This window comes from Chelonia mydas, chromosome 1, assembly GCF_015237465.2.
Source record: "Chelonia mydas isolate rCheMyd1 chromosome 1, rCheMyd1.pri.v2, whole genome shotgun sequence".
Taxonomy (NCBI): Eukaryota; Metazoa; Chordata; order Testudines; family Cheloniidae; genus Chelonia; species Chelonia mydas.
In genome coordinates, this window is record NC_057849.1 from 203,213,827 (window position 1) to 203,239,225 (window position 25,399).

General features: G+C 43.2%; 1 protein-coding gene across 2 annotated transcripts; it reads right to left on the reverse strand.

The window, feature by feature from the left end:
- Positions 1 to 2,433: 2,433 nt before the first annotated feature.
- NAA50 (N-alpha-acetyltransferase 50, NatE catalytic subunit) lies at positions 2,434 to 25,386 on the reverse strand. Of its 2 annotated transcripts, none has more exons than XM_037910060.2 (5): positions 25,113 to 25,386; positions 12,767 to 12,903; positions 12,061 to 12,180; positions 10,518 to 10,584; positions 2,434 to 6,229 (listed from the first exon to the last, which is right to left on the reverse strand). In XM_037910060.2, the coding sequence occupies exons 1-5, from the start codon at positions 25,118 to 25,120 to the stop codon at positions 6,049 to 6,051; spliced, it is 513 nt and encodes a 170-aa protein (XP_037765988.1). In that variant the 5' UTR covers positions 25,121 to 25,386; the 3' UTR covers positions 2,434 to 6,048. The 2 variants fall into 2 exon arrangements, with proteins under 2 accessions (XP_037765988.1, XP_037765997.1); XM_037910069.2 differs by having other exon boundaries at positions 12,767 to 12,900; positions 25,113 to 25,374.
- Between the last annotated feature and the right edge of the window lie 13 nt (positions 25,387 to 25,399).

A 25,399-nucleotide genomic window follows, 5' to 3' on the forward strand; every position in this document is an offset into this window, starting at 1 on the left:
CCTCTTTCTGGTCCTGAGATATCACAGCTAAGGTGCTTGAGATGACAGCAGCTGCAGCAGTATGGAGCACAAATTTGCCAGCTTCTCCTGCTGGTGAGACCAGAGCTCTAAGCTCCACTCCTGATACAGCTTTAGCACCAGCTGTGCCCTGCAGGTTTCCCAGTAAGTCAAGCGACAGCTGGTATCTTCAGCATTGGCAGCAGTGCATTCTATCCAGGCTCACAGCAGCCTGGCACACCACACTGCAGAACCAGAAACTAAGACCAATAAGTTCAACTACTGCTTTGGGAGCAGGTTTTTTTGTGACAAGCCAATGGCTGTGAACCGGGCAAGTTCCATGATGTAAGTTATGGGGGTACTGCCCATAGCACTGTCCAGCTTTGCTAAAAAAGCTAAATTGGAAATTTTAAAAGCAGGTAATTTTAATGGGGGAGTTTGTGTCTTGGGAATCCCTTGATCAAGCGATCACATCTGCTTGCACAGCAGTTTTCAGGCCAGTTTGACTATGCACATACATTTTAAAGTACTATGAAAAATTGCTCTTATACAGAAACTGCATCAGAAGCTTAACTCTGGGGCATCTTCTGGTGCCTCATATTTAGCATTTTGGGATCAAGTTACTTTGTAAGTCAGTTTTGCTGGGATGTATTAAGGAAATAGATGTTGCAATTACTTTAAATTGGTCATTTCTTTTGTTTGTAGTGCTTAAAGATTTCAGAGTGGTAGCTGTGTCTGGATCAGCAAAAAGAACGAGTACTTGTGGCACCTTAGAGACTAATACATTTGTTAGTCTCTAAAGTGCCACAAGTACTCCTCGTTCTTAGTGCTTAAAGAGTCTCTCACAGCCTTATCTGAGTTAATGGAGCTTTTTAAAAAGAAAAAACAGAACAGGTAAGTTTTGCCCCTTCCTAGGCAGTGCCTGGAGCAACTACTGACAGATTGTCCGTGCCTCTTTTAGAGAGGACACTACCAACAATCCTAAGGAAACCTCTTAATACTACCAATCTCAATCAATTATGGTCTAATTTCACTTCCCAGGGTAAGGTTACAGTGATGGATCAAGTCCAGCAACATGTTTGCCTCCTTCAGCATCTTAGGTGATGATCCCTTCCACTGTGGTTTAAGATCAGAATATAGCCCAACTTTAAAAAAGAAAAGGTTTGGGGGATTTCCAGCTGCTTCTGGAGGTTAGGGAACTAAGTGTGGCCAAAATCCTTGTTATACACTCCTCCAGATTATAATTGATATTGCAATGGTGTCTGAATTGTGCTTGGCAATTTGCATGCACAGTTATATATTTATAATATAAAAATATGCTTTTTGGGGTAGCTGTGGGGATTGAAGCAAAGGAGAGCAATAGTGGGAAAGAACCGTTGGAATGGAAAGAGCAAGTGAAAAAGGGCAGGAAGTAGGTCTGAGCAGGAAACATTTTTCCCATCCTGCAATACATATATTTTTTTAATCTCAAAGTTCCCATCCCACATTAGGATGAAAAAAGTCAACTTAAAAGTTTTTACAAACCAATAAATGGAAAAAATTGGTTCAGGTCAATTAGAACATTTCATTTTGATAATTTCAAAGCTTTGTTTCAATTTTTTCACTTTTGTCTTTAGCTTTTTTTTTTAATTGTAATTTTTTAAAATAAATTTCTAAACAAGTAGTTTTGAATCAAAACTTGAAATTTTTCATTTAGAAAATGTTGAAACAAGATCTTTTGATATGAAAAATGTTGAAAAGGTTTTGAAGTTTGGAAATTAGTTTTGTACTAACAGTTCTGGTTGCATTGAATTGGCATTTTTCAGCAAAAAGTGTTTTGTCAAAACATTCCTGACCAGCTTTCTAGCAAATAACGCTATGAACAAGGTGGGGCTGGGCAGCAGTGGGAACAGGATGAAAAGTGACCTTTTCTTTGATCCAAAACAGATTCATGGTGCTCTCTGCACCTTAAGACCACTTACTTCTACAGGTACAGACTACAGCTGCCTGCTTTTATTGCATTTCTCACAGGAAGCACACTATTTGTTCTTCAGGATCTGCAATGGCTGGCAATTATTTTCCAGAGACAGTTTAGTGGTTTTTAACCTACAAAACCTAACATGTTTTGTGTTGATTCACCTCTCCTTGTGCAATACCACAGAAGTAGATCAGCTAAAGTGTCCACAATTGCTCTGGTCCCACATAAGGCAGGGGATTTCAGTGAGTGGCCCTTGATTTTGGAAAAGTCACTTCCCTGATAGTCACTTACACACAGCAATCACCACACTGCCAGATCCATACCACAGTTCATGCTGCTCAACTTACTGAAGATCATCAGGAGAGGAAAGCTGCATGGCCTGTGAAGAACCTGAGTAAAACCCCACACCTGATTTCAGAGAGACCAAGGATTGATGGAAAACAAGGCTAAGTTGCAAGAAATGCACAAGACAAATCATGGATGACAACTCCAATAGTGCACGTTTATTCTGAACAGTATTTTTAAAAGTTTTACTTTCAAGAGTTTGAGAAAAACAAAACATGCTCCTGATGTACAAGGGCAATGATCTAGATTAAAAATGGACCATCTTATTTGTAAAGAATTTGATTACCCCAGTAATTTAAAAGTCATAACATTGAGGATGCATCTGTAAGCTGCACAGTGCACCGGCACATTCAGACAAAGTCCTAATCAAGAGACAGGGGCAATCTTAGCCATATTCAGTACGAGGCAGTTGCAGATTCCAAAAAAAACATCCAAGTCAGCACAAACATTACAAAACAGACTCTGTGCATAGCTGCTGAACCTGGATCACAGCACAGGGGAGGAGAATGTAACAGTGGGGGTTTTTGGTTCAAATTTACTAGACATCACAGGGCACCATCAAGAATTAACACAATATCACTTATTTGTTTTAGCTGTAACAGCATTGGCAGGCTTAACTATTAACTGCACCATGTAAACTCAGCCCATTTGTGTATACAAAAAAAATATTCCATCCCCCCAGATGAGGGACATCCTTCTGGGTGCTTCTTTTCCCAGGCCCCTATATTATGGTTTCTGGTAGCGAATGTCTCTTTGTGGAGGACAGTATCTTCATGGTTCAGCTGACGTACGACATAACCTACTGTAGAGAGATTTAAAAGCAACTTGCATGTACACAGCCTAAATGTTGCCTGCAAGCTCTTCATCCAGAACAGAAGTGCTGGTGATTATTTCATAGACACTCCTAACTTTTTAAATCGTTGTGCATATGCTGTTATTTTCAAGCTAATGGGAGGTCCTGCTGCAGTAACATTTGAAGTAATAGAAATTTACTGCAGACAAACTAATACTCAACACTATTCCAGTGTCTCCTACTGACAGCACTGAGGTAAGTTCTCCTCCCACACCCAACAGTCTGGGTACACTAATATTAACACAACCGTTTGGTAGCCAGAACTATTGTCCTTCTTCCCATGTATGGGGTGCAGCTTTTGAAGAGGTTTTAGATGAAACCTTTTGATGTGTGTGCTTAAGAGTACAAAAAACCATTTTCCAAGACTAATAGTCTGAGAAAAGGAGCCTTGATTTCTAGTTTCTCTCCCTTCCACTTCCTATAAAATATTTAGTTAGAAGTTAGTGAGATCGGTTTGCTGTGGAATGGGAGTTCTAAGAATATTTTTGAGGGATACATTCATAGAATGATGGCAGCCCAAAGCAAAAAGACAGAGACAAACCAAGCAAGTCCAGACACCAGACTCGTTTATGCTTTTGAAACCTGCAGGAAAACTGCCTACAAACCACTGATTTATGGAAGCCTACAACAACAGCAAATCCTAAAAAGCTCACCCCTATACTTACCTCCCCAACCCAAACACTTACCACTTAATTCTAGAAGAATCAAGAGCACTTGGCTTGGCACAAAAAACAGCTATGGTCTGAACTATAGCTGTGCTGCATGAACATCCTCCAATGCATATTCTCTCCCCCTATTAACACCTTTTAGTCCTGTCTACAACTGTTCAAGAAAACCATGTTGGCATCTGAGGAACTAATTGTGCTTCAACACTAATCTTGCTAGAAAGGTGCTGAAACTGCCTCCATAATCAGTGTAGGCAGGGTCTAACTATGCTATAAAACTTTTACAAAACTAGGTAATCTGTGGCCAAGGAAACACTGTCAGCACTTTTCTAGCTAGAGTCCACCACAGGGTGATATGAACACAGTTCCCCTGGCCACTCTAGCTAGGCTTTTACAAAGCCAACGGGGAGTTCTACCACCAAGACTCAATTAGCATAAACCCAGAAACTGAAGTCAATGAGCAGTTACTCAGTTCAGGCTCATCAATGTATTCAAAAAGCTCTCATGGTGAATAGTGATAGTTTTGGGGTTGCCTGTTTTTGATACCAGGGATCTAGATTGCATAATATGAGGTGAGAGACATTTTTTGCTGCCTTAGTCTCACACCCCCCAACATCAAAATCCTTGGTTCCCAAGTCAGCCTCAGAGCAACAGCACCTGCTCACGAGATGTATACTGTTATGTGCACCATGGGTTGGAGGCTTTTGAAGCAGATGGGCTCAACAGGCAGCTGCATTTTTAAAAAAACACTTATGGCAAAGGAATGCAGTTTAATCTCAATCTAGGTGACGGGGCAGGAGGGTCAGTTTCAATTCAGTGCATTTCCCAGATGCTTGGAGGAGTCTCTTAGGTCAAGTTGGTATGTAACTGCTGACAACAGCGTGTACAAGGTAGCACTGAAATTCACGCAAATGAAGCATGAAAGGATGCAAAGCAGAGCTCAGTAAAAAGTTTACTGTAGTTTTTATGTTACAGTACTAGGAAGAAGCCAGTCAACCAGCCTATTTTCCAAATCCCAAAAGATGTCCCAGTCTGAGCTGCTTTCTCTGGTTCTTCATGAAACACCCTTTCACAAGAGGAAAACTGCAACACTGGCAGGTGGGAGAAAAGTCTTCAGAGGAGTTCAAAGAGCAGTTCTTAATCCCTTCATACCCACAGATCATATAAACTCAGCAAGCCAAGCAGAGCCCAGGCCATTTCAGAGATCCCCTGCAAAGCTATTTGATTAGGGTCAGGACTCTGGTTTCCCTTCTCAGTCTCACTGCCTGGTTCCTCCACCTTTGCTCCAATCCCAGGTTTCTTTGTTACCACAGGTTTGACAGTCCTAGCACCAAACTAACACTTGGACACAGGCACTTGCCTTAGAATTGAACTGGACATGATGCTTACAGTCCCTTCTCCCATTCCAGTAGTCTGGATAAAATGAACTGCCCCTTATGGACAGCTGAGACCTGGAGAATTTCACTTGCTCTTAAAACAAGCACCTCACCTCAGGATACATGTTTTTGCAAGGCTCTTCTTGCTGACATCAGATTTAGCTCTTACCCTGGCAAGAGTCTGGTTGGAATTGGGTAGGATGAATGGTGATGGTAGCTGAAAAGGAAGAAACTAAAACTCACTCTGAATCCTTTTTTGGGTCAATCAAGGAATGTAGCACCAGCTGGGGTGATAACTTTCAGCACAGGCACAATAAATGTGCTGGTAAACCAGCCTGCTCTTCTCAGCAAGAGATGGAGAAAAAGTCAAACAAAAATATTTGGAAAGATTAAACATTTTGGGGGGCCTGGGGAAGAAGAGGGAAAAGAGAATTGCTAAAACAAAGTTCACGCATATTTCAGGGGCTGTAAAAAACAAACTGGTATTATAGAACTCAAAAAGGACAAGATATTGCTTTTTCTTTCAACACATAGACTTTTTTAGGCCCTACCTTTCGGTGTGAAAGCATGAGATAAATCACTCTGAAGGAAACTGACTTCAGGAAAGCCTACCCAAGCCCTCCACACCTCAAACTAGGGAGATCTGTACACCTCTTCCTATCCTGTTGAACAGAAAGAGCTAAAAAAACCCAAACATGATTGGACAATCCTTGGGAAAAGCATTACATTTTGTTGGAGAGAGGGCAAGAAAAAAAAAAAAGATGAAGGGAAGGGGGGAGAAAAAAAAAATCAACAGGCCTCTCTTTCCTTATTTGGCGACAAGCAAGTGCAAGAAAGTGTTCATTGGGGTTTTGTTCAGTTGTCGGTCTTTTGCACATCTGCGTTCTGGCCAAGACAAGGGGTTTTGAGGTTTTTCTGGAGGACATGAGCATCTGCTGGCTCTATCCTCTTGTAATAGTTTTTCTTCGTCTCAATGATCTCAAAGCCAAACTTTCTGTAGAAGTCGATAGCTGACTCGTTGCTGATCTGGACATGCCTAGGGCACACAGGAGGATAGAGAAAAAGACATCAGCATTTTCTGTAGTATAAAATGTAGCCTACACACCCAGGAATTGTATACCCAGGGATAGAGAGTAAGGGCTTGTCTACACTGGCAATTTACAGCACTGCAACTTTCTCGCTCAGGAGTGTGAAAAAACACCCCCCTGAGCACAGCAAGTTTCAGTGCTGGTCGCCGCGCCCCTCGTGGAGGTGGTTTTCTTAGAGCGCTGAGAGAGCTCTCTCCCAGCTCTGTGTTGCGACCACACAGGCACATTAAAGCGCTGCCGCAGCGCTTCAGCATTGCCAGTGTAGACTAGCCCTATGATTGAGGTGAGGGGGGGTAATGCTCTAGAGTTAGGTGCCGTGGTCTAATAGAGCACAGAATTGAGAATTAGGAACTTCTGACATCTAATCCTGTGCTAACACAGATTTCCTTTGTGACTTTTAGCTAACCGCCTCACCTCTCTGCCTCTATTTCCCCATCTGTAAAATAAACCTAACCCCTCTCGAGAGAGCTGTTGTGGGGATCAACTAGCTAGCATATAAAGTGCTTTGATAATATGAAGTGTTAAGTATTAACATTATCAGCTCAGTAGTTTCCACCTTGGCAGATATTTTGTGAAATATAACAATACAACCTAGTTTCACTGGAGACACTACTGCAGTTTGATTCTGTAAGTTCCTTCAGTAACACACTCTAAACACTACAGTAAAATCAGGCTTATCAATGACAATCATGTCATGAATTCTACCACAACATAAGAGGGCTCTGATGGTATTAACACATGCCCTGACCCAACCCACACAGGCAAGACCAAACTGTTTAGATGTGGTTGGGGCTTTGTATTACAGCACCTTCCCTCCTATACAACAGTTTTTGTACCATAGACAGATTCTGTGGGGTTTGGGAAACATTTCTCCCTCTTCTTTAGAGTTTTACAAAGCTTGGGAGAACAGAAACTCTTGGGGAGGTGGCGGATAATTCCCCTAAACAGCCTTTAATTTTCTATTCTAAACTGCTAGAGGACTTAATTTCTGTCATGGGTCTTATAAAAAAAAAAGATTTATGTTTCGACTCCCACTGGCTCAATAGTATCTGTTAAATAAATATTTTCAGAGTTGAACAGACACTCCAGATGCTTGTGATCTAGATGCTTTAGTACAGCATTTCCCAAATGGTGGGTCCTAGACCCACTAATGGGATGGTAGCAAGGTTCCAGATGCATTGCCACATTCAGGGCCAGATTAACCCATCACAGGGCCCTGGCCTATTCAAACACACACTTCTCTCATCCTGGGGCAGAGGGGAGGTCTGGAGGTTTGGACAGTGAGCCAGACCTGAACTCACCTCGCAGCAGTGGCTCCAATCCTGAGGGGCTAGACCAACTCCCAGCTCCAGGATCTGTGAACCCATGCATCAGGTCACAATGCCTGGAGCAAAGCTCAGTGGGACAGGAGCACCGCACTGGAGTGAGTTTGTTCTCCAGCACTTCCCCGCCCTCACCCCAGGGCCTCCCTTCTGCAACTGGGCTGGGATTAGGGTTGCTGTGTCAGGATGAAGGGTGCATCTGTGTAATAGTGGCTCGCAAAGAAAGACAAAATGCATTTGGTGGGTTGCCTTAGTAAAAAGTTTGGGAATCACTGCTTTCACATATCAAGGTGCTAAATGACATGATGTGGAACCAATGGAACAAAAACAGAGTCCAGTCTCATCTCCGGCAATGGTCAACATCTAAGAGGGCATTTCACACTTACGACATAAGGCCATGTTTTTGAACATTAGTTGCCTAAACTTAGGGGCCTAAATTTGAAGATGTTGGCCCAAGTGCCAGCAAAACCAAGAATATGGCCACCCGTAACAGGTATTTGGTGTGCCCATCTTTGCCAGCTATTCATCTCCCATCCTAGAACAGTACTTTGGTAGGTGGAGAGAAAGATTATGTAGGGTGCGCCACTCCCCCTTTTTTTTGGCAACAGCAGCAGATATTTCAGATCAATTAGTCTTCCAACGTGCACATTACTGTAGCTTCTTAACTTGGAGACAGAAGGAAAACTAGTATTCATTAACAAATGTTTAACAATGGGCCTGGTAGGCCACAACCTCTGAGGGGAGAGAGCAGGAAGCATTTTAGTTAGTTTGCAAACAAGCTCCACTGCAAGGCTTTTCCTATCAGTCACTACTAGCCAGAGGCAGCACAGTAAACTTTTGAGAATTCTCCCATTAGGGTCTTTGCTTCAGCTTCCTGCTAATGCAGTGCTGGGTGTGGGGACTGACCAATCCATCAGGAGATACTAGCTTGTTAAACATTCCACATACTAGGGTCCTCAGCAATCCTGGTGGAGGCTCAAGATTCAGTCAACTACTCTGAAGTAGGATCGAAAGCACATTTTCTAGTGATCTGGTGTTTTAATGTACATGTGTGGACTGGGTATCATTATAGACACTTACCACCTATGACAGTTTAGTTTAATATAGGATTTGTGGTATTCCCTACTCTAAGCAGAGGAGATATCAGTGTGGTAAATGTTTGTTTATTTTTAAATGCTGCCCATTGTTTAATTGATCTTGCTGTTTGGCCATTAGCATGTAGTTACAGTGCTTTAAAATAGGGCTGTCAAGCGATTAAAAAAATTAATCGGAATTAATTGCATGATTAATCACACTGTTAAAGAATAACAGAATATCATTTATTTAAATCTTTTGGATATTTTCTACATTTCGAATACAAAGTGTACAGTGCTCACTTTATATTTATTTTGATTACATATCTTTGCACTGTAAAAAAACAAATAGTATTTTTCTATTCACCTAATACAAGTACTGTAGTGCAATCTCTTTATCATGAAAGTTGAACTCACAAATGTAGAATTATGTACAAAAAAACCCGCATTCAAAAATGATTATTATGTCCCTTGATACTTCAACCACCATTCCAGAGGACGTGTGTCCATGCTGATGATGGGTTCTGCTCAGTAACGATCCAAAGCAGTGCAGACCAACCCATGTTCATTTTCATCATCTGAGTCAGAGGCCACCAGCAGAAGGTTATTTTCTTTTTTGGTGGTTTGGGTTCTGTAATTTCCACATCAGCGTGTTGCTCTTTTAAGACTTCTGAAAGCATGCTCCACACCTCGTCCCTCTCAGATTTTGGAAAGCACTTCAGATTCTTAAATCTTGGGTCAAGTGTTGTAGCTATCTTTGGAAATTTCACATTAGTATCTTCTTTGCATTTTGTCAGATTTGCAGTGAAAGTGTTCTTAAAATGAACAACATGTACTGGGTCATCATCCGAGACTGCTATAACATGAAATACATGGCAGAATGCAGGTGAAACAGGAGACATACAATTCTCCTCCCAGGAGTTCAGTCACAAATTTAATTAACGCTTTTTTTTTTTTTTTTTTTAAACAAGCGTCATCAGCATGGAAGCATGTCCTCTGGAATGGCGGTTGAAGTATCAAGGGATATATGAATCTTTAGCACATCTGGCACATAAATATCTTGTGATGCCAGCTACAGCAGTGCCATGCAAATGCCTGTTCTCATTTTCAGGTGACACTGTCATTAAGAAGTGGGCAGCATTATCTCCCATAACTGTAAACAAACTTGTTTGTCTGAACAATTGGCTGAACAAGAAGTAGGACTGAGTGGACTTGTAGGCTCTAAAGTTTTACATTTTTTTGTTTATATAACTGCACTCAAAAACAAAACAACTACATTTGTAAGTTGCACTTTCATGATAGAGATTGTACTACAGTACTTGTATGCAGTGAATTGAAAAATACTGTTTCTTTTGTTTATCATTTTTACAGTGAAAATATCTGTACTCAAAAATAATATAAAGTGAGCAGTGTACACTTTGTAATCTGTGTTGTAATTGAAATCGATATATTTGAAAATGTAGAAAAACATCCAAAAACGTTTAATACATTTAAATTGGTATTCTATTGTTTAACACTGCAATTAATAGTGACTAATTCTTTTAACTGCCATTAATTTTTTTGAGTTAATTGCATGAGTTAACTGTGATTAATCGACATCCCTACTTTAAAATTCAGCACTACTTTTGAAGGAAACCTTCCAAAACTAGGGAAGCATCTGCTACTGGGCGGTGCCTGGAACAAATCTAGAACTTGAGTGCTGAATGGCTGAGCAGTATTTGTAAGATGGGACCAGATTTAATCCATCATCCCACAGCAACTGAAACTGAAATATTGTACCCTCCTCACTCCCCTATGGAGCCTCTCCCAAGCCCAGGAAAGCAAGAATGTCATTTACTTACAAATAGATGTTGTCAAAAGTGCCATCTTTCTCACAGATGTTTAAGACGTGATTCAACATTTTAGTTCCTGCCAAGGAATAGAGAGAGACTTAATCACCCCACAAATGTGCAACCAAATCAGTTTAAAGTTTGCAGTCAGTTCTGTAACTGCTTAATTCCCTAAGCAGGGATATACTGCTCTTAGTGAGTTCATATGACATATTCCTAGAGCAAGTGCTGAGAGCATTGCTATTGTACTCTGAAATTAGCATACTATACTGCAGTTCATGTTTTAAGTGTTATTTGAGGCTGCTATGAACATTAAAATCTATACACTGGGTATTTTAAACAGTAACTTAAAATGAAGTTGCCTAAATCCAAAGGCCTCAGGGAGGCTTAAAAATATCAATCACAAGGAGGACTCCCTGCAAAAGAAGATATTAAAAATAGGAGAAACCTCACGTCAGAATACCAGGAAACATATTTAGAACAGAAAAGATTATTGAACATAATAGTTTGCTCTTCTGTAACACCTTTCATGAAATATTTCAAATCATCTTACATATTTATGAATTAAGCCTCCCAACACCTTGTGATGTATTTTCTCCATAGGTGAACAGATGCAGAGAGTTTAAGCAAATTAAATTTAAGGTCAATAAGCCTATCTTCCCTCCTTTGACTGTTCACAAAGTCTAATTCTTTATAATTTCTTTTAAGAGAATGCCTTAATGCTTTTAAAGTTAACAGAAAAAGCTTACAGCCTAGCAATGCTCATAAGCAACTCTACGTGGTACCAATGATTTGATTAGAGAACCTTCTTCAAAAGAAAACTTCCAGGGCCTCAAAGTGAGCAAAGAATGCGATTAAATTTAAGTAATAGCACTGGCAGTATTAACAACATTATCTGACAAGCAGGTAACAAATAATTTAAATGAATAAAGCTCCGTTTTTGGCTTTTTGTCCCAGTGAAACATTTTAATGGAAATAAAAGGCCTGGATTAATGTGAGAAGCCCACAGATCTGGGAGAAAAAGCTGAACCCCCCCCGAAACTATACACTATGATGTAGATAGAAAATAGCAGCTCTCCTCAAACAAGGAGAGTTAACTTATTGTGATGGAAAACTAAGATACATGGTGACTGGATGGAACATTGTCCAGTAGGAAGAGCAGGAGACCTGGGTTATATTTCTACGTGTGCCACTGACTGGCTGAGAGACCCTAAGGCATATCATTTCACCTCTCTTTGCTTCAGTATTTTTTATCTGTAAAATAGAATACCTACATCACAGGGAGGTCTTAGGCTTCATATACAAAGAACCTTTTGAAATCTTGAGTTAGAAAGCAGACTCACTTCCACAGGACAGGGAAAGCAGAGTTCACTATAAAACAAGTTCTTCTTTCCCACAGCTCCCTTCCTAAGACAGGAATCATCTTCTAATAAAGCATTAAGTTCTGCTGTATCAAAGGAACTGAAAGCTTTAGAAAAGCATTCAGAAGGCTGCCCAGCACTTACTTTTTTTTTTTTTTTTTTGAAGATGCAGATCAAAATGCAGGTAGCCTTACCTATTCCTAGCCTTCGGTAGGGTGCCAGGCATCCAAGTGTCATGATGTAAAGTCTCTTCTGGTTCTGAGAGTGATCCACTCTGCAGCACACTGCACCCACTGCAATATCATTGAAATATGCTGCCAGGGAGGGAAACAGTCAAGTTTTGGTCATTTAGAAATCTCAAGTCTTATAAATATCCTAGCCTTCATTTGTCTTCCTTCACTTCTCTTCTCTTCCCCCATAACCACTTTTTCCCTTTTTCTGGGGAACATGTATAATTATATTCTTCCCGAAAATACAATAAAACTTTTAGTCAAATAAGTCATATGGAGATATATCCAATTAAATTGTTCCACACTGCTCCAAGAAACAGTCAGATAAATGTTAAATCTTGGCTGACATTTTCTGGGTGATGTTTGCCCTGTGGTGCTCATGTCAAAGGATTTGATTAATCAGAAGTCCAGCCAATGAACCAAGTGGGAAAAAGGGGTAAGATTCCACATACATCTTCCTGTGCTTCCCCTGGTAATGAACAGAACACCCACTCCCAATAAAGAAAGACCCTATTTAGACTGCAAGTTCTTTAGGGTAGGGACTGTGCCTCATACAGAGCTAAGCATATTTTCACTGCTTAACAGAACAGGAGGAGCTAGTGTCACAAATACCAAGAACAGAGGAGGGTAATACTTCCACCCACCCCCAAACTATGGACAAAAACTGTACCTAATTTAGCTAGTTCGCCAACCTCCAGCACATCCTTGTAGAACTTGTCGTTGTAGCTGACAGGAAAAATGACCTGATTTAACCTCTTCAGCTGCTTAATGTTGTGTGGCGTCACATCTCCCAGCTCGATCCGGCTACTGGAACAAATCAAAACATGCTTAACACGTCTACAAACCCACAATTTATAAGTATATCAAATATTTAAAACCAGGTATTTTATTTATACATAGAGGGCTAGTTAGCTGAACAACCAATTGAATAGCTACCTGAATCATTGGTGTGGGGTCAACACGCACACACAGCTCCTACTCCCTCTTTTGCGGGCAGCTGCTTTAATACCAAGAAAAAGTCCCAATCAGTACCATAAATTCAGAAGATGCTAAAGGTCTTGAAATGGTTACACAAGGCTGGCTTTCCACAAAATACTGTGTCTGTGTGTGGTTGTGCCAGCATTGGAGAAAGAAAGCAAAAGGAGAACATGACAAGAAAATGTCAGAATCACCCTGTGAGCCAAGTAGCACTGGTTTCCAAACCTTCCCCTTAAATTTTTACCACAGATTCACTAAGATTGCCTCTGTGCCAGCCTAATGCTTGCCTCTCTCCATCTGTTCAATGTACAGAATAAGCTCCTTAGCCAAGTCCAACTACTAACAAGATAGTCCTGAATTTGTGCTGATTTTCAACAAAATCAGGGGGTAAACCTAAGAGAAGTCAAATTACCTATGAAAGGCAGGTCCTCCCTAAACTTCCTTCCCAGAGAGTCCTGGAGGCTGCACAAAATATTGCCACGAGCACTTGAGCTAGATCTGTTTTAATATGCTGGTGAACTACTGCTTGGGGGGAAAAGGTCACAGATTACAGTCATCAAAGTCACTGTTCCTGTTAAATATGACAGGAGCAGAACTGGGACTGTAATCTACAACTTTTGAAATACCATTATGATGAACAATACTGAGGAAAAATAACATGCCCTTTCATAAATCCAGAATATAGACTCCTGGTAGGAACATGATGCATCCAGGACAGCAATGAGTGGGGATATCAACTGTATACACCATCCCTGCCAATTTCTCTCCAAGCTATGGAGGGGGACTTAAAAGAATGCTTCAACAGCTTTAGCAAGGACTAGCATAATGAAAAAAAAAAAAACAACCTTGTTCCAAGTGGACAACTCTATATGCATAGGCAGCTGCCAGCTCATTGTGTGTTATGACTGAGGAGCAAGCATGGATGATTCCAGATTAATCTGCGGCCTCAATTTTATTGACTAACGTATAGACAACTAGAATTTTCTTCTGCCCAAGAGACACCATTAGCATTTTGTTTTGTTTTACACTCTATAACAATTCTGTTTTCAGGAAGACCATTTTACAAAGACATATGGCTGGCAAGGTTCGAGGTAAGTACACTTCTCTAGAATTATTTTGATTTCCTGCACTTTCTTTCCTAACAGCTAGAGCTGTTCACATGGGTTAGTGTCTTTGGAAGGAAAAAAAAAAAAAAGTATAGATGACATATGCAGAACACTGTAAAACAAGTATGACCTCTGCTGAACTAGGCACCCTGCTGTCTTCAAGTACTGCCCCAAACATGCGGGATACAGTTTAGCTCTGTTTTATTAAGAGATCAACTTCTTTAAGCAAACAATTTTTTAGTCTCTTGATTAGCTACTGACAAGTTCAACTATATTTAATCACTTTAGGTACAATATCCATCTTAAATTAACTATCAAGTCAACTACAACCAGCAATGAAGGAAGTTAGGTTTTTGTTTTCTAAGCATAGTGTTATAGCCTGCAAGAGCTACTACAGATCTTAGGGTCACAGTATAGAACCCCCAAAATGTACTTTAAGAAGTGTACACAGTCCAAACACACACTTTATAGAGTGTGCATTATTTCTGTACAGCTACTGTAGCATTCACAAGGTCTGCAAGGCTATTTCATTCATAGATTCTAAGGCTTAGATGACGATAATGATCCTTCTGAGTTTGATTTCCTGCATAACAAAAGCCATAGTTTTCTCCTAGTGATTCCTGCATTGAGCCCAAAAACTTGTGGCTAAGCTACTAGAGCATATCTTACCTTTTAAAAAGCCATGCAGTCTTGATTTAAAGACTCAAGGGATACAGAATTTACTGCATCCCTTGGCAATACGTTCCAATGGTTAATTACTCTCACTGTTAAAAAATATTGCATCTTATTTCCAATTTGAACTTTGCTGACTTCAACTTTCAGCCACTAGATCTTGTCATATCTTTGCCTGCTAGATTAAAGAGCTTTCAGGTATAGAATCACAGAATATCAGGGTTGGAAGGGACCTCAGGAGGTCATCTAGTCCAACCCCCTGCTCAAAGCAGGACCAATCCCCAATTTTTGCCCAGATCCCTAAATGGCCCCCTCAACGATTGAACTCACAACCCTGGGTTTAGCAGGCTGATGCTCAAACCACTGAGCTATCCCTCCCCCCGTATCAGACAGAAGATACAGAAGGTATCTTCTCCTTCTGTAGATAATTATAGACAGATCCAGCCCCCTCTTAACCTTTCCTTTGGTAAACTAAATAAGTTAACCTTGGTTAGTCTCATTATAAGGTGTGTTTTCCAGACCATTAATCATTCTTGTAGCTTGTTGCTGAACCCTCTCCAGTTTTTCTATTTCCCTTTTAGAGTATGACACCGGCACTGCATGCAGTATTCCAGTAATGACCTCACCAATGCCATGTACACAGCTAATATCACCCTACTTCTACTTTATAGTTTATTTTAATACATCTGAGTGTATTAAAAGTAGAAATGGCAGGGAACCAAGTGGCCCTGTTGAGCTATTCCACAAAGTACCCATTTTTCTTGTCACCCTCACAGTTTTTGCCATTCCCTCTGTGTCACCGCTATCTCTTTTGCCTTAGGCTACTCTGAGCAAGTCTACATTAAGGATTTTGGCACTACTGCATCAGTGCAAACACTCCCCTTTTCCTCAGCGTAATTGCACCAATGTAAAGCAAGGCTTGAACCAACGTGACTTACCCTGGGGCAAGCAGTGATGTTGCAAGCCCCTCTTTTCACTGCTGCAAAAAATATCTAACATGCCATTGGTGTAGGGTCTCATCTAAACATTCTCTCAGCGCTCTAGACCCAGTCTACATGGTTCTTCTAAAATCCACACGCTTGCAAATGGTCCTTTAAAATGCATCAAATCTAGTTCTTGATAGCAGGTGTAACTGGATTTCATCTAGAAAAGTCAGTGCCAACGAGAAGAGAGAGGACCAGATACAATGCCACAGAGGAATCTTTTGTTGAAAGCATATTTTCAGTGTTATTTTCAGTATATATCACTACATGATTGTCATCACATAAATTAGACCCCCAAAATCTTCATGAACTGAAGGAGAGCTTGGCCCTCCATTCCTCACCACACAGGCCTCCCTCTCCAAATGCTCCTCCAGTTTGCACAGGACTTCAAAGCTCAACCTGGCCCAACGCTGCTCTTCGGAGCACCTGCGTGGACAATATCTAATGTCCACAACAGGCCTTAAAGATCTGAGAATCACATGAACTGCATTAGCTCTGAAGAACTGTGGACAAAGAAAAATAGATTCATTTTGTCTAGGGAGAGATAGGACAGCATAAGTACATGGAAAACAGGGACCATTCAGCGCATACATGCTGAAGCTCACTATCTGCAAGAATCACTCTGTACAGACAGACAGTTTTCCGTCTTCAAATCTAAGGACTTGTAAAGTTGCCCCAGGCCAAACGTATCTCGGACAAAGCATATATATTTGGCCATGCTTTTCTCTTCATTTGCATCAGTGACAACACAAGTATAGCGTTTGAAAAAAAGGTTAGTAATGAACGTGTATTCTTTTGTTATTTGCTAAAAACTATTCTATGCCCAAGGTATTAATGAAAACTGTTTACTTTTCCTATTTAGTATATCCTGAGGAGGCCATCTCTCTGCATTCCACTCTGCATGTAATTTGTTGTAGAATTTCTATCCCTTATGGTGGTGAAGAAAACTTTAAAGACAAATTCAGGGTCCTCCCGCACTACAAGTGCGACCGCTGTAGCACTGTAGCTAAGCCACTCTAGCATAGACACATACTACTGCAATGGAAGGGATTTTTCCATGGCTGTAGTAAATCCACCCCTTTGAGAGGCAGTAAATAGGTCAACAGGACTAATTCTTCTGTCAAACTAATTATGTCTACGGTGGGGGTTAGGACAACCTAACTACATAGCACAAGGCAAGAAATTTTTCACAGCCCTGAACAATATAGCTAGGTTGACCTAAGTTTTAGGTGCAGACCAGTCTCTAGTGCAGTGGTTACCAACCGGTAGATCACGATTGACTGGTCAATCCTGGAGCCTCTGACAATTGATTGTGATCTCCAGCCCCTAAAAGGCTCCCTGCCTGCCCTATGCTGCTCCCAGAAGCGGCCAGCACCCTCCTGCAGCCCCTGGCAGGGTGGGGCAGGTGTCTCTGCATGCTGCTCCTCCTACAAGCACTGCCCCTGCAGCTCCCATTGGCCAGGAACAGGAAAATGTGGCCAATGGGAGCTGCAGGGGCGGTGCCTGCAGGCATGAGCAGTGCGTGGAATCACAAGCCCCCCCCCCCCACCCTCCCGGGGCCACAGGAGCATGCTGGCCGCTTGCCTTAGCCCTGCTGTGCCACCAACCAGGAGCCGCCTGACGTGTCACCCGGCAGGAACCCACATCCCAAGCCCCCTCCCAGAGCCAGCAACCTGCACTCCCTTCTACACCCAACACTCTGCCCCACCCCGGAGCCCACTCCTGCACTCAAACTCCCTCCCAGAGCTTGCACCCCTCAACCCCCTCCTTCACCAGGCTCAGCCCAGAGCCCGCTCCCACACTCCGAACCCCTCTGCCCCAGCCCACAGCCTGCACCCCCTCCCGAACCCCAACCCCCTGCCCTGTGAAAGTGAGTGAGGGTGGGGGAGAGTGAGCAATGGAGGGAGGGGGGGATGGAGTGGGCGGGGCCTCAGAAAAGGGGTGGGGTAGATCATGGGTTGCACTTAAATTCAAAAAGTCATCTTGTGCGTAAAAAGGTTGGAGACCACTGCTCTAGTGTAACAGATGCAGTCATAGATACTCGAGTCTTCAGACAGCCTGAAACAATCAATGATATGAAATGTCCCTATCTTAATGGAGCGTTAACACTGAAACCGACAACATTATTTCACTAATAATTTTAGCAGAAACATCCATCTAACGTCCTCATCCCATAATCTCAAACTACTGACAACTGTATAGGTGACAGAGGAGTCCCATTTGTCCTCCACCCAGATGCCAAAATTTCTTGCTCTGACACCCCACTCCCAAATTTCTACCACAACTCCCAAAAGTTGTGTTTTTAATACAAAATTCTGCAGCCCGTTAAACTTGTCAACATAAAATAGAATTTAATACCAAATTAAAGCAAAGGGTCAGGATTGTACTGTTTTTTACTAAGTTAGATAATACAATCTCCACTGACCATTTAAATGACACTGACAAAGAATTTCCAGTGTGTAGTATGTGTGTGTGTACAATGTGATGAAATTCAAGGGGCCTCACTATAGAGTTTAGGGCAAGTGTGTCACAGCATACATGCAACTTCAAGTCTGGTAGAATTTGAGTCCATTGGACAAAAATACTACACCATTCTTCTTCATCAACACTTCACTAAGTGATTTTAAAAAAAAATCTCAAACTGCAAAAGCTTTTGTTTAATTTACTTTAATGTCCAAAAAAGTCTACTTCATGTTTTCAAAAAGTCAAGCTCAACGTCCAGAGTTAAGTTACAAGGATGTCTGAGGAACCTTGTCTTACGATTAGAAGTCTAGTAGCAAGCGGAACTCCAGAGAAACTTTGGTCTTTCCATATTATATGGCACTTTTCATCCCACAAACATTATGTAAAGGAATCACTTCACTACTGAAGGGCACCCATGACTTCTGGGGTATAATGCAGCTGCCGACAATGCACAGAAACACTACACAAATTTAAGAAAGGAAACAAAGAACGATTCTACATCAAATTGAAATGGAAGTGGGAATTTAGTGAGGTGCTTATTGCTACTGAAACTGGAAGCCTGCCCAGAACACTGGCATTAACACGTCCACTCTCACAATCACTGCTCTACAATCTTTCCAGTGCTTGCCAAACACAAGCCTGCTTCCCCCTGAGATCTAATTAGAACTCATTGTGGTATGGGTTGAAAACCATACATAGGGGAGCGCAGAGTTGGTGTTACTGTGCAAACTACAGATTTGAAGTTGGTAGGTAAATAACCTATTTGACCCTGGTGGAACTGACAAGTCCCACTCACTTCACTGGCAGCAGCATCTGCTTACACCAGGGCAGAATGTGTCCCCTTGATGGTGTACTCAAAGGAAGCAATGCTGTACCAGTTTACAGTTCAAAAGGAATTCAAATTATTTCCCAGAAACATGGATCATGATGAGAAGCTTCAGTGACAATCAATATTCAGAGCTTTCAAAACCAGTCAGAACCCACTATAAAGAGGAGAAAGGGAAATTTCAAGTTTTTTTTTAAATGTTACAAGAATCTCAGCCCCATTCAACCATAAAGCTATGTCTACATTACAGCCAGGATCGATGCTCTGAGATCGATCCACCGGCGGTCGATTTAGTGGGTCTAGTGAAGATCCGCCAAATCGACAGCAGATCGCTCCCCAGTCAACCCCTGTACTCTACCCCCAACGAGAAGAGTAAGGTAAGTCGGCAGGAGAGTGTCTCCCGTCGACCCCCCGCAGTGCAGACCCCATGGTAACTCGATCTAAAGAACGTGGACTTCAGCTATGTTATTTACGTAGCTGGAGTTGTGTAGCCTAGGTCAACTTACCACGGTAGTGTAGACATAGCCTAAGTAATGCAAGTCCCTTCCTAAAGGGATGTACCTGACTGAAACAGATCTCTGTGTAACTGATAGCAGAGCTCAGATTTATCTAAAGCAGCTGGTGTTCTAAATTTAGCAGAACAGAATCTCCAACTCAAAAATTTTACTGGAGGTATCAAGGAACAGTCAAAGTAAGCTGGGGGAGAAAAAAATTTAAAACAACAAATTGAGGACTTAGGAGAGGGTTTGCTGCCCAGTATGCAGCAAGCTAACTTTATTGCTTCTGTTTTGGCTTGCAAGTTAAAACAGAAGTCAAGACAGGATAATGCACTCCCATAAATTAAAACTGAAACAGAGCTATTAATGATCTGCAAAGCATAGCTTTGCTTAGAATCTCCTCCAAAGCCAGAAGAGCCTCTAGTTTTCTTAAACAGATTAGCTTTCTTGCTAGGCACACAGGTTACTCAGGGTTCAGGGGCATGTCAGTTTGTTTTCAACTAGCCCTTAAAGACCTGTGGGTTGCACACCTACCCTGCTTCCCCGCAGCATTTTCAAATGCAGCCAACTGTGGGGTAATTGGGGGGTGCAAAGCAGCAGCCCCTCCCGCAGGGCTGCCAACAGGAGTTGGGCCGTGCCCTCCTCTGGAGCCAAAAATGCTGGAGCAGGCAGCTAGTGTGAGTTTCCCCACCTTTCCGGGGACGGTGGGGGTTCGGGCTCCGGCCATGCTGCCTCCTCCAACTGTGGGGCCCTGGCTGCTTGGCAGCAGGTGCCAGCCCCAGCCGCCCATCCATCCCATTGCTCCTGCTGCCTCCCTACCCACCTCCCCATATTGGGCTTAAATTTGTCCCCTGGCTTGCCAGGGCTAAGTAAATGTGTGTTTCTCATGTTGCTTCTGTTGCAGCCTGCAGTGTGCTGTATCAAATGTAGCTGTTGTGTGATGGTCACATTCTACCCACGGTAGATGAAAGCATAGGATTGCCAGATCTAGGTCCTCAGTTCAGGACTCACTTTCCTAGCCAACTGAAGAACAAGGACATTCCTGTATTATTGTGGCAGTCTACCTGTTCAGGCACAGCAAAGAGTCCAACGTGAGCACAAGGCTTCACAAACTTGATCTATAGTTTGATATCCTCAGGCATTAGGGCTTTACAGGTTTCCTCAGTACCTACTCACCTGAGGTCTAAGCCTAGCCATAGCTATTCATCATGTGCTCTTCAGGGGTTTCATGCATATTACCACCACTTCTCTGGCCTATATTCAATGTTTCCAACTGTAGTGTCACCTCTATAAGTCCATATAGAGCCAGCTGCCTCTGGAAGAGCTCATCTGCAAGGCTTCCAAGTTGCAAAGCTTTTTGGGGGAGTAGGGGGTGGAAAAGACCGTTGATTACTATGCATATGTGTAGTATCTAGCATAGTAGGGTCCTGATTTCAGTTGGGTCCCCTGGACCAGTGTTTCTCAACCTTTTTGATTCCAGGGACCAGTTTTCTGCCTTCCTGAACTGTGTCAAGGAGATTTTAAGGACCAGCGCTGGTCCATGAACCGGTTATTGAGAAACACCGCCCTGGATAATACCATGACATCTGAATCAACCTGTAGAGAAGAGTCCTTAAGGCCACAGATAGAGCTTCTGAGAAACTGCTCTTCTGTTTTTCATTCCTCTTTGAAGTCTGCCTTTTGGCTAAATCCCTCCTGCCTCAGCAGGTGGTATAACTTTATTTTCTGACACATTACAAATCCCACAGAAATGTTAATCAGCAAGTTGTAACTTGAGCTCTTGCAAGTCAGTGAGAACCTCCCTTTCTACAGTCCTTGCTTGGAGGCAGCAATGTAAAAACTTTAACAAAACAGTGTAACAGAGTGTGATATAGAGACAGGGATGCTATTCGCAACTGCTTTGCATGCAAACAGTGAGGTCAACAGGGGGCGGAGTTCAAGTTCCTCTCACTAAAGTCCCCCCCCAACTAATCAGAGCCAATATTTTTAATTAAAAAAAATATGAAAACTGGGTTTATGGCAAAAATAAGAGAAGCAAAAGTGGATCTCCATGGACCATCAATTTCACAAGCTGTAAAGTGAACAAACATGAAAAAGTTTTGCAGATAACCTTTACATTGGATAAACTTAGTGAGTTAGGCCTGGTATACACTACAGGATTAATTTGACATAAGCTGTCTTGCCTTGACCTAGCTGTGGAAGTGTCTTCACTTAAATTTGGCTCCTGCTGACGTAAGTGCCTCTCTACGCTGATTTTGTAACACCGCCTCCCAAAGCAGCATAGCGTCACGGTCGACGTAATTAGGTTGACGCAGTGTTAGTGCAGAGATTCATTGCTTACATCGACTGTTACTGGCTTTCACAAGCCACCCCACCATGACAGTACAATCGATACAAGCACTAACGGAGAGAATGTGCACGCTGACACAAGGAGTCAAGTGTGCGCACACACACAAGTGATTTAATAACTGCAATAGCTGTATGTTGATGTTAAGTTAGGTTGATGTAATTTTGTAGTGTAGACATGGCTTAAGTCATGAAAAAATGGGGAAGGTGTAGAAGATGAGAGAAAAGCAAATGCGATCATGATCTTCAGAAAAACAAATGAGATCCTGATAATTACCCTTCCAAAAGACTAATGTTTAACCTCTTGTAAAACAGAAGAAATCAGAGAAAACTGTTTTTCCACAGCTAGATGATTTCACATCCTCCTTGAAAGAAACCACAGCTCTTCTCCATCTTATGCAATATCTGTCAGTAACAGGGATCTTTCTGCTAGAACTTCCAGCATTGGAAGGTCCAATGGACAGGAGTTTTAAAATGGGAAGAGGCTCCCTCCAGTAGCATAGGTCTCCTTCGAAGAGAACGATGGGAACTTCTGCGAGCACCAGCAGTGGAAGACTTGTTCAGAAGCTTAAGTTCGGCTCACTTGCTGGAATCCAAGCAGCCACAGCAGCTGCCAGCAGAGGCCCCTTAACTTCTCATTGATTTCTCCTTGCTCTCAGCAGAGAGGGTTCTGGGCCTATGCAGATTCTATGGCCACACTAAATGATATGGTAGATTCAACATAGAACGTGAAGCAACTGCACACGCAGCTTCACTGCTGCATGTTCTTTTAAATTCAGAGAGATTGGAGAGAAGAGCCATAAACCACATACACTGTGCCACTGCCTCCTTAGATCTGAAGAACATTAGAAGACTATGAATGGCTTTTTCCAGAACTGACCTGAATGGAGCAGGATTGGGGACATAAAATTCAGTATTAAATTGCTATGAGGGGGTGGTAGTGGGGTGTTGTACTTGTATGGGAGCCCCAAACTCAGAAGCCACTGAAAGCCAAGAGTACACAGAACACGACAGAGCTGCACTAGAGGAATATATAACTATATCCTGCCAAGAGACCCCAGTCTGGTCTGCCCTGACATGCATAGACATACAAGTAGCATATCCAGACCCAAACAGCTCCTCTGTCTGATTCACAATCAACATGGAGTCAGAGGAGAGCCAAGCTGTAGAAATCTGCAAGATGGGTTACAAAGAGAAGAAAAAGACAAAATTCTAGCTCCAGTAACAAAGGAGCGGACCTAACTTAATAACTATGCCAACTGCTGGCTCACCTTTGCTGATCAATTCTATTGCCCTTCCCTACACCAAATAAGGTAACTCTGACTAGCTCCAAGGGAGTGGGAAAAGAGAAAGGAATCCATCACTCGTGTTGGGCAATCTTTTATTCGTATGCAATTCTATGGAACCATTCCACATTGTTACCTGATGTCTAAGTTTTGGAGCCTGTTTTTTATCTCTCAGCTTCACTGACTCAGTCCCCGAAAACCATTTAAGGTGTTTGAAACTAGTCATGAAAATGAGAGATAACCAAGTTTTTATAATCAAGCAGCCTTGGTTTGTGACCTCATCCCAACTGCTAACAAGTTAATAACAAATAGAAAGGGGTTTAAAAACCTAAGAACTTCAGCTATCATTCACCCTGCCTTAAGCTGCCAAACTGGAATAGTAATATCGGACACTTATAAAACAATTTCCAAACAGTAATTATTTGCAACACCACCTCTGGTAGACAGCTTAGGAACACCCTTATTTCATAGAAAGAGAAATTGAGACACGAGACATAAACAGGTCATCAAAGCTGGGAACAGAACCTTGGTCTCATGACTTCCAGTCCTGTGTTCAAAGCACTAGACCATGTCACCTCTGTTTAGCAGTGGAATCAGTGTGTCATTTACCACATTTGAAATCCCTATGCTACATTTTCACAAGACAACCAGAAAGGGAGGGAGACCCCAAACAGATTACACTGCAGAAATCATTGTTAGCTACAAAACATAGCTCTTTCTCATCCATCCATGTCCTGCAACCTCAAAGAGATGTCAACAGAATTTAAAGGCTACAGCAAAGCAAATACTCATGGAAATTACACCATCCTTTCAATCCTCCCTATAAAGCAGTCACACAAAATTCTACCTGGCCTGGGGCAGGCAGCATTTTAAGATAAAACATTATTTCCAATACTGTTCAATCCAGAACTTTGCTGAGTGACTTTCAGCAACCAATTTGATGACAATGGTTATATCTTCACTATTATTATCGTGAAGGGAGGCTAAGGAGATTGTATGCTAGAACTAATTTGTTTTTATATCAATTTGGCAAAATGACTTCACAGGAAAGACCTCTGCATAAAATGATAATCTGCATTTCCCAACAGCGGAATGGAACGAACCAGCTTTTCCACCCAGTATTTCTGTAGTGCAGCAGATAAGGTGAGACAAGGACTAGGAGAGCCGCTTTTGTCGTGCAGGTGGGGTACTTTTGAAGGACAACGTGCTGTGAGTTTCTTGTAGATAAACATCAGTGTTTACCAGACAGACCCTTAATGGGTATTACTTTAACACTGAGCACCGACTGCAACTCAATAGCTGAGTTTTCTCTAGCCCGTTCCACACACAAGGTATCCACAAGACAACCAACAATCCAAGAGCCCGGCCCAGCAGCACGCCCCAGGGGCCGGGCACAGACAGCCGGGGGACGGGCCGGGGGCTGCCCGGCTGAATGGAGGGCCCCAGGCGGGACTTGGCCGGGAAGCGGCGGGGCACGGCGAGGGGCGGACAAGGCGCGCGGGGCGGCTGGAGAGCGGTTAACGTCTCGGTGTTCGCGCAGCTTCGCTGGGGAGTGGCGGAGGCGGCCCAGGAGCAGGGCTGGCCCCCGCCCCGGGAGGATCACGCCACCAGTCCCGGCAGCCCGCGCAGACTCCGGGGCCGGGTAGGACCCGGCGGCTTCCCCCACTGATCCCGCGGCGCCTGGGGCTCCCCCGCTGGCCAGGGCCGAGGCAGGGCCAGCCGCCGCCAGCCGGGGATGCCGGGCGGGAGCTCGGCGGCGGCACGGAGCCGGGGCACGGGGAGGCCCCGGTCACAGCGAGGCCGGGCCGCGCCAGGCCCCCCGCGCTCAGGGCCGGGCTGGAGCTCGGGGCCGCACTCACCCCTTCATGGTGCGGCCTGGCGGGGCCGGGATCCGCGCTCAGTGCGTGCGGGGCCCGACGATGCGGCTCCGGCCTCCTCCTCCTCGGCGCTGGCGGTTCGCCCTGCAGCTCCCCCTCCACATGGGCCTCGGGCCGCCCGTCCGCCGCGCTGCGCTGCGCTCCGCCCCACCCCGCCGACGTGACCCCTCACCTCGCTGCGGCGTGACTGGGCCGGCGCTATGCGGCGCCACCCACGTGACCTCTCCCGTGGCCACTTCGCGGGAAGGGCCTTGTCCTGTCACGTGGCC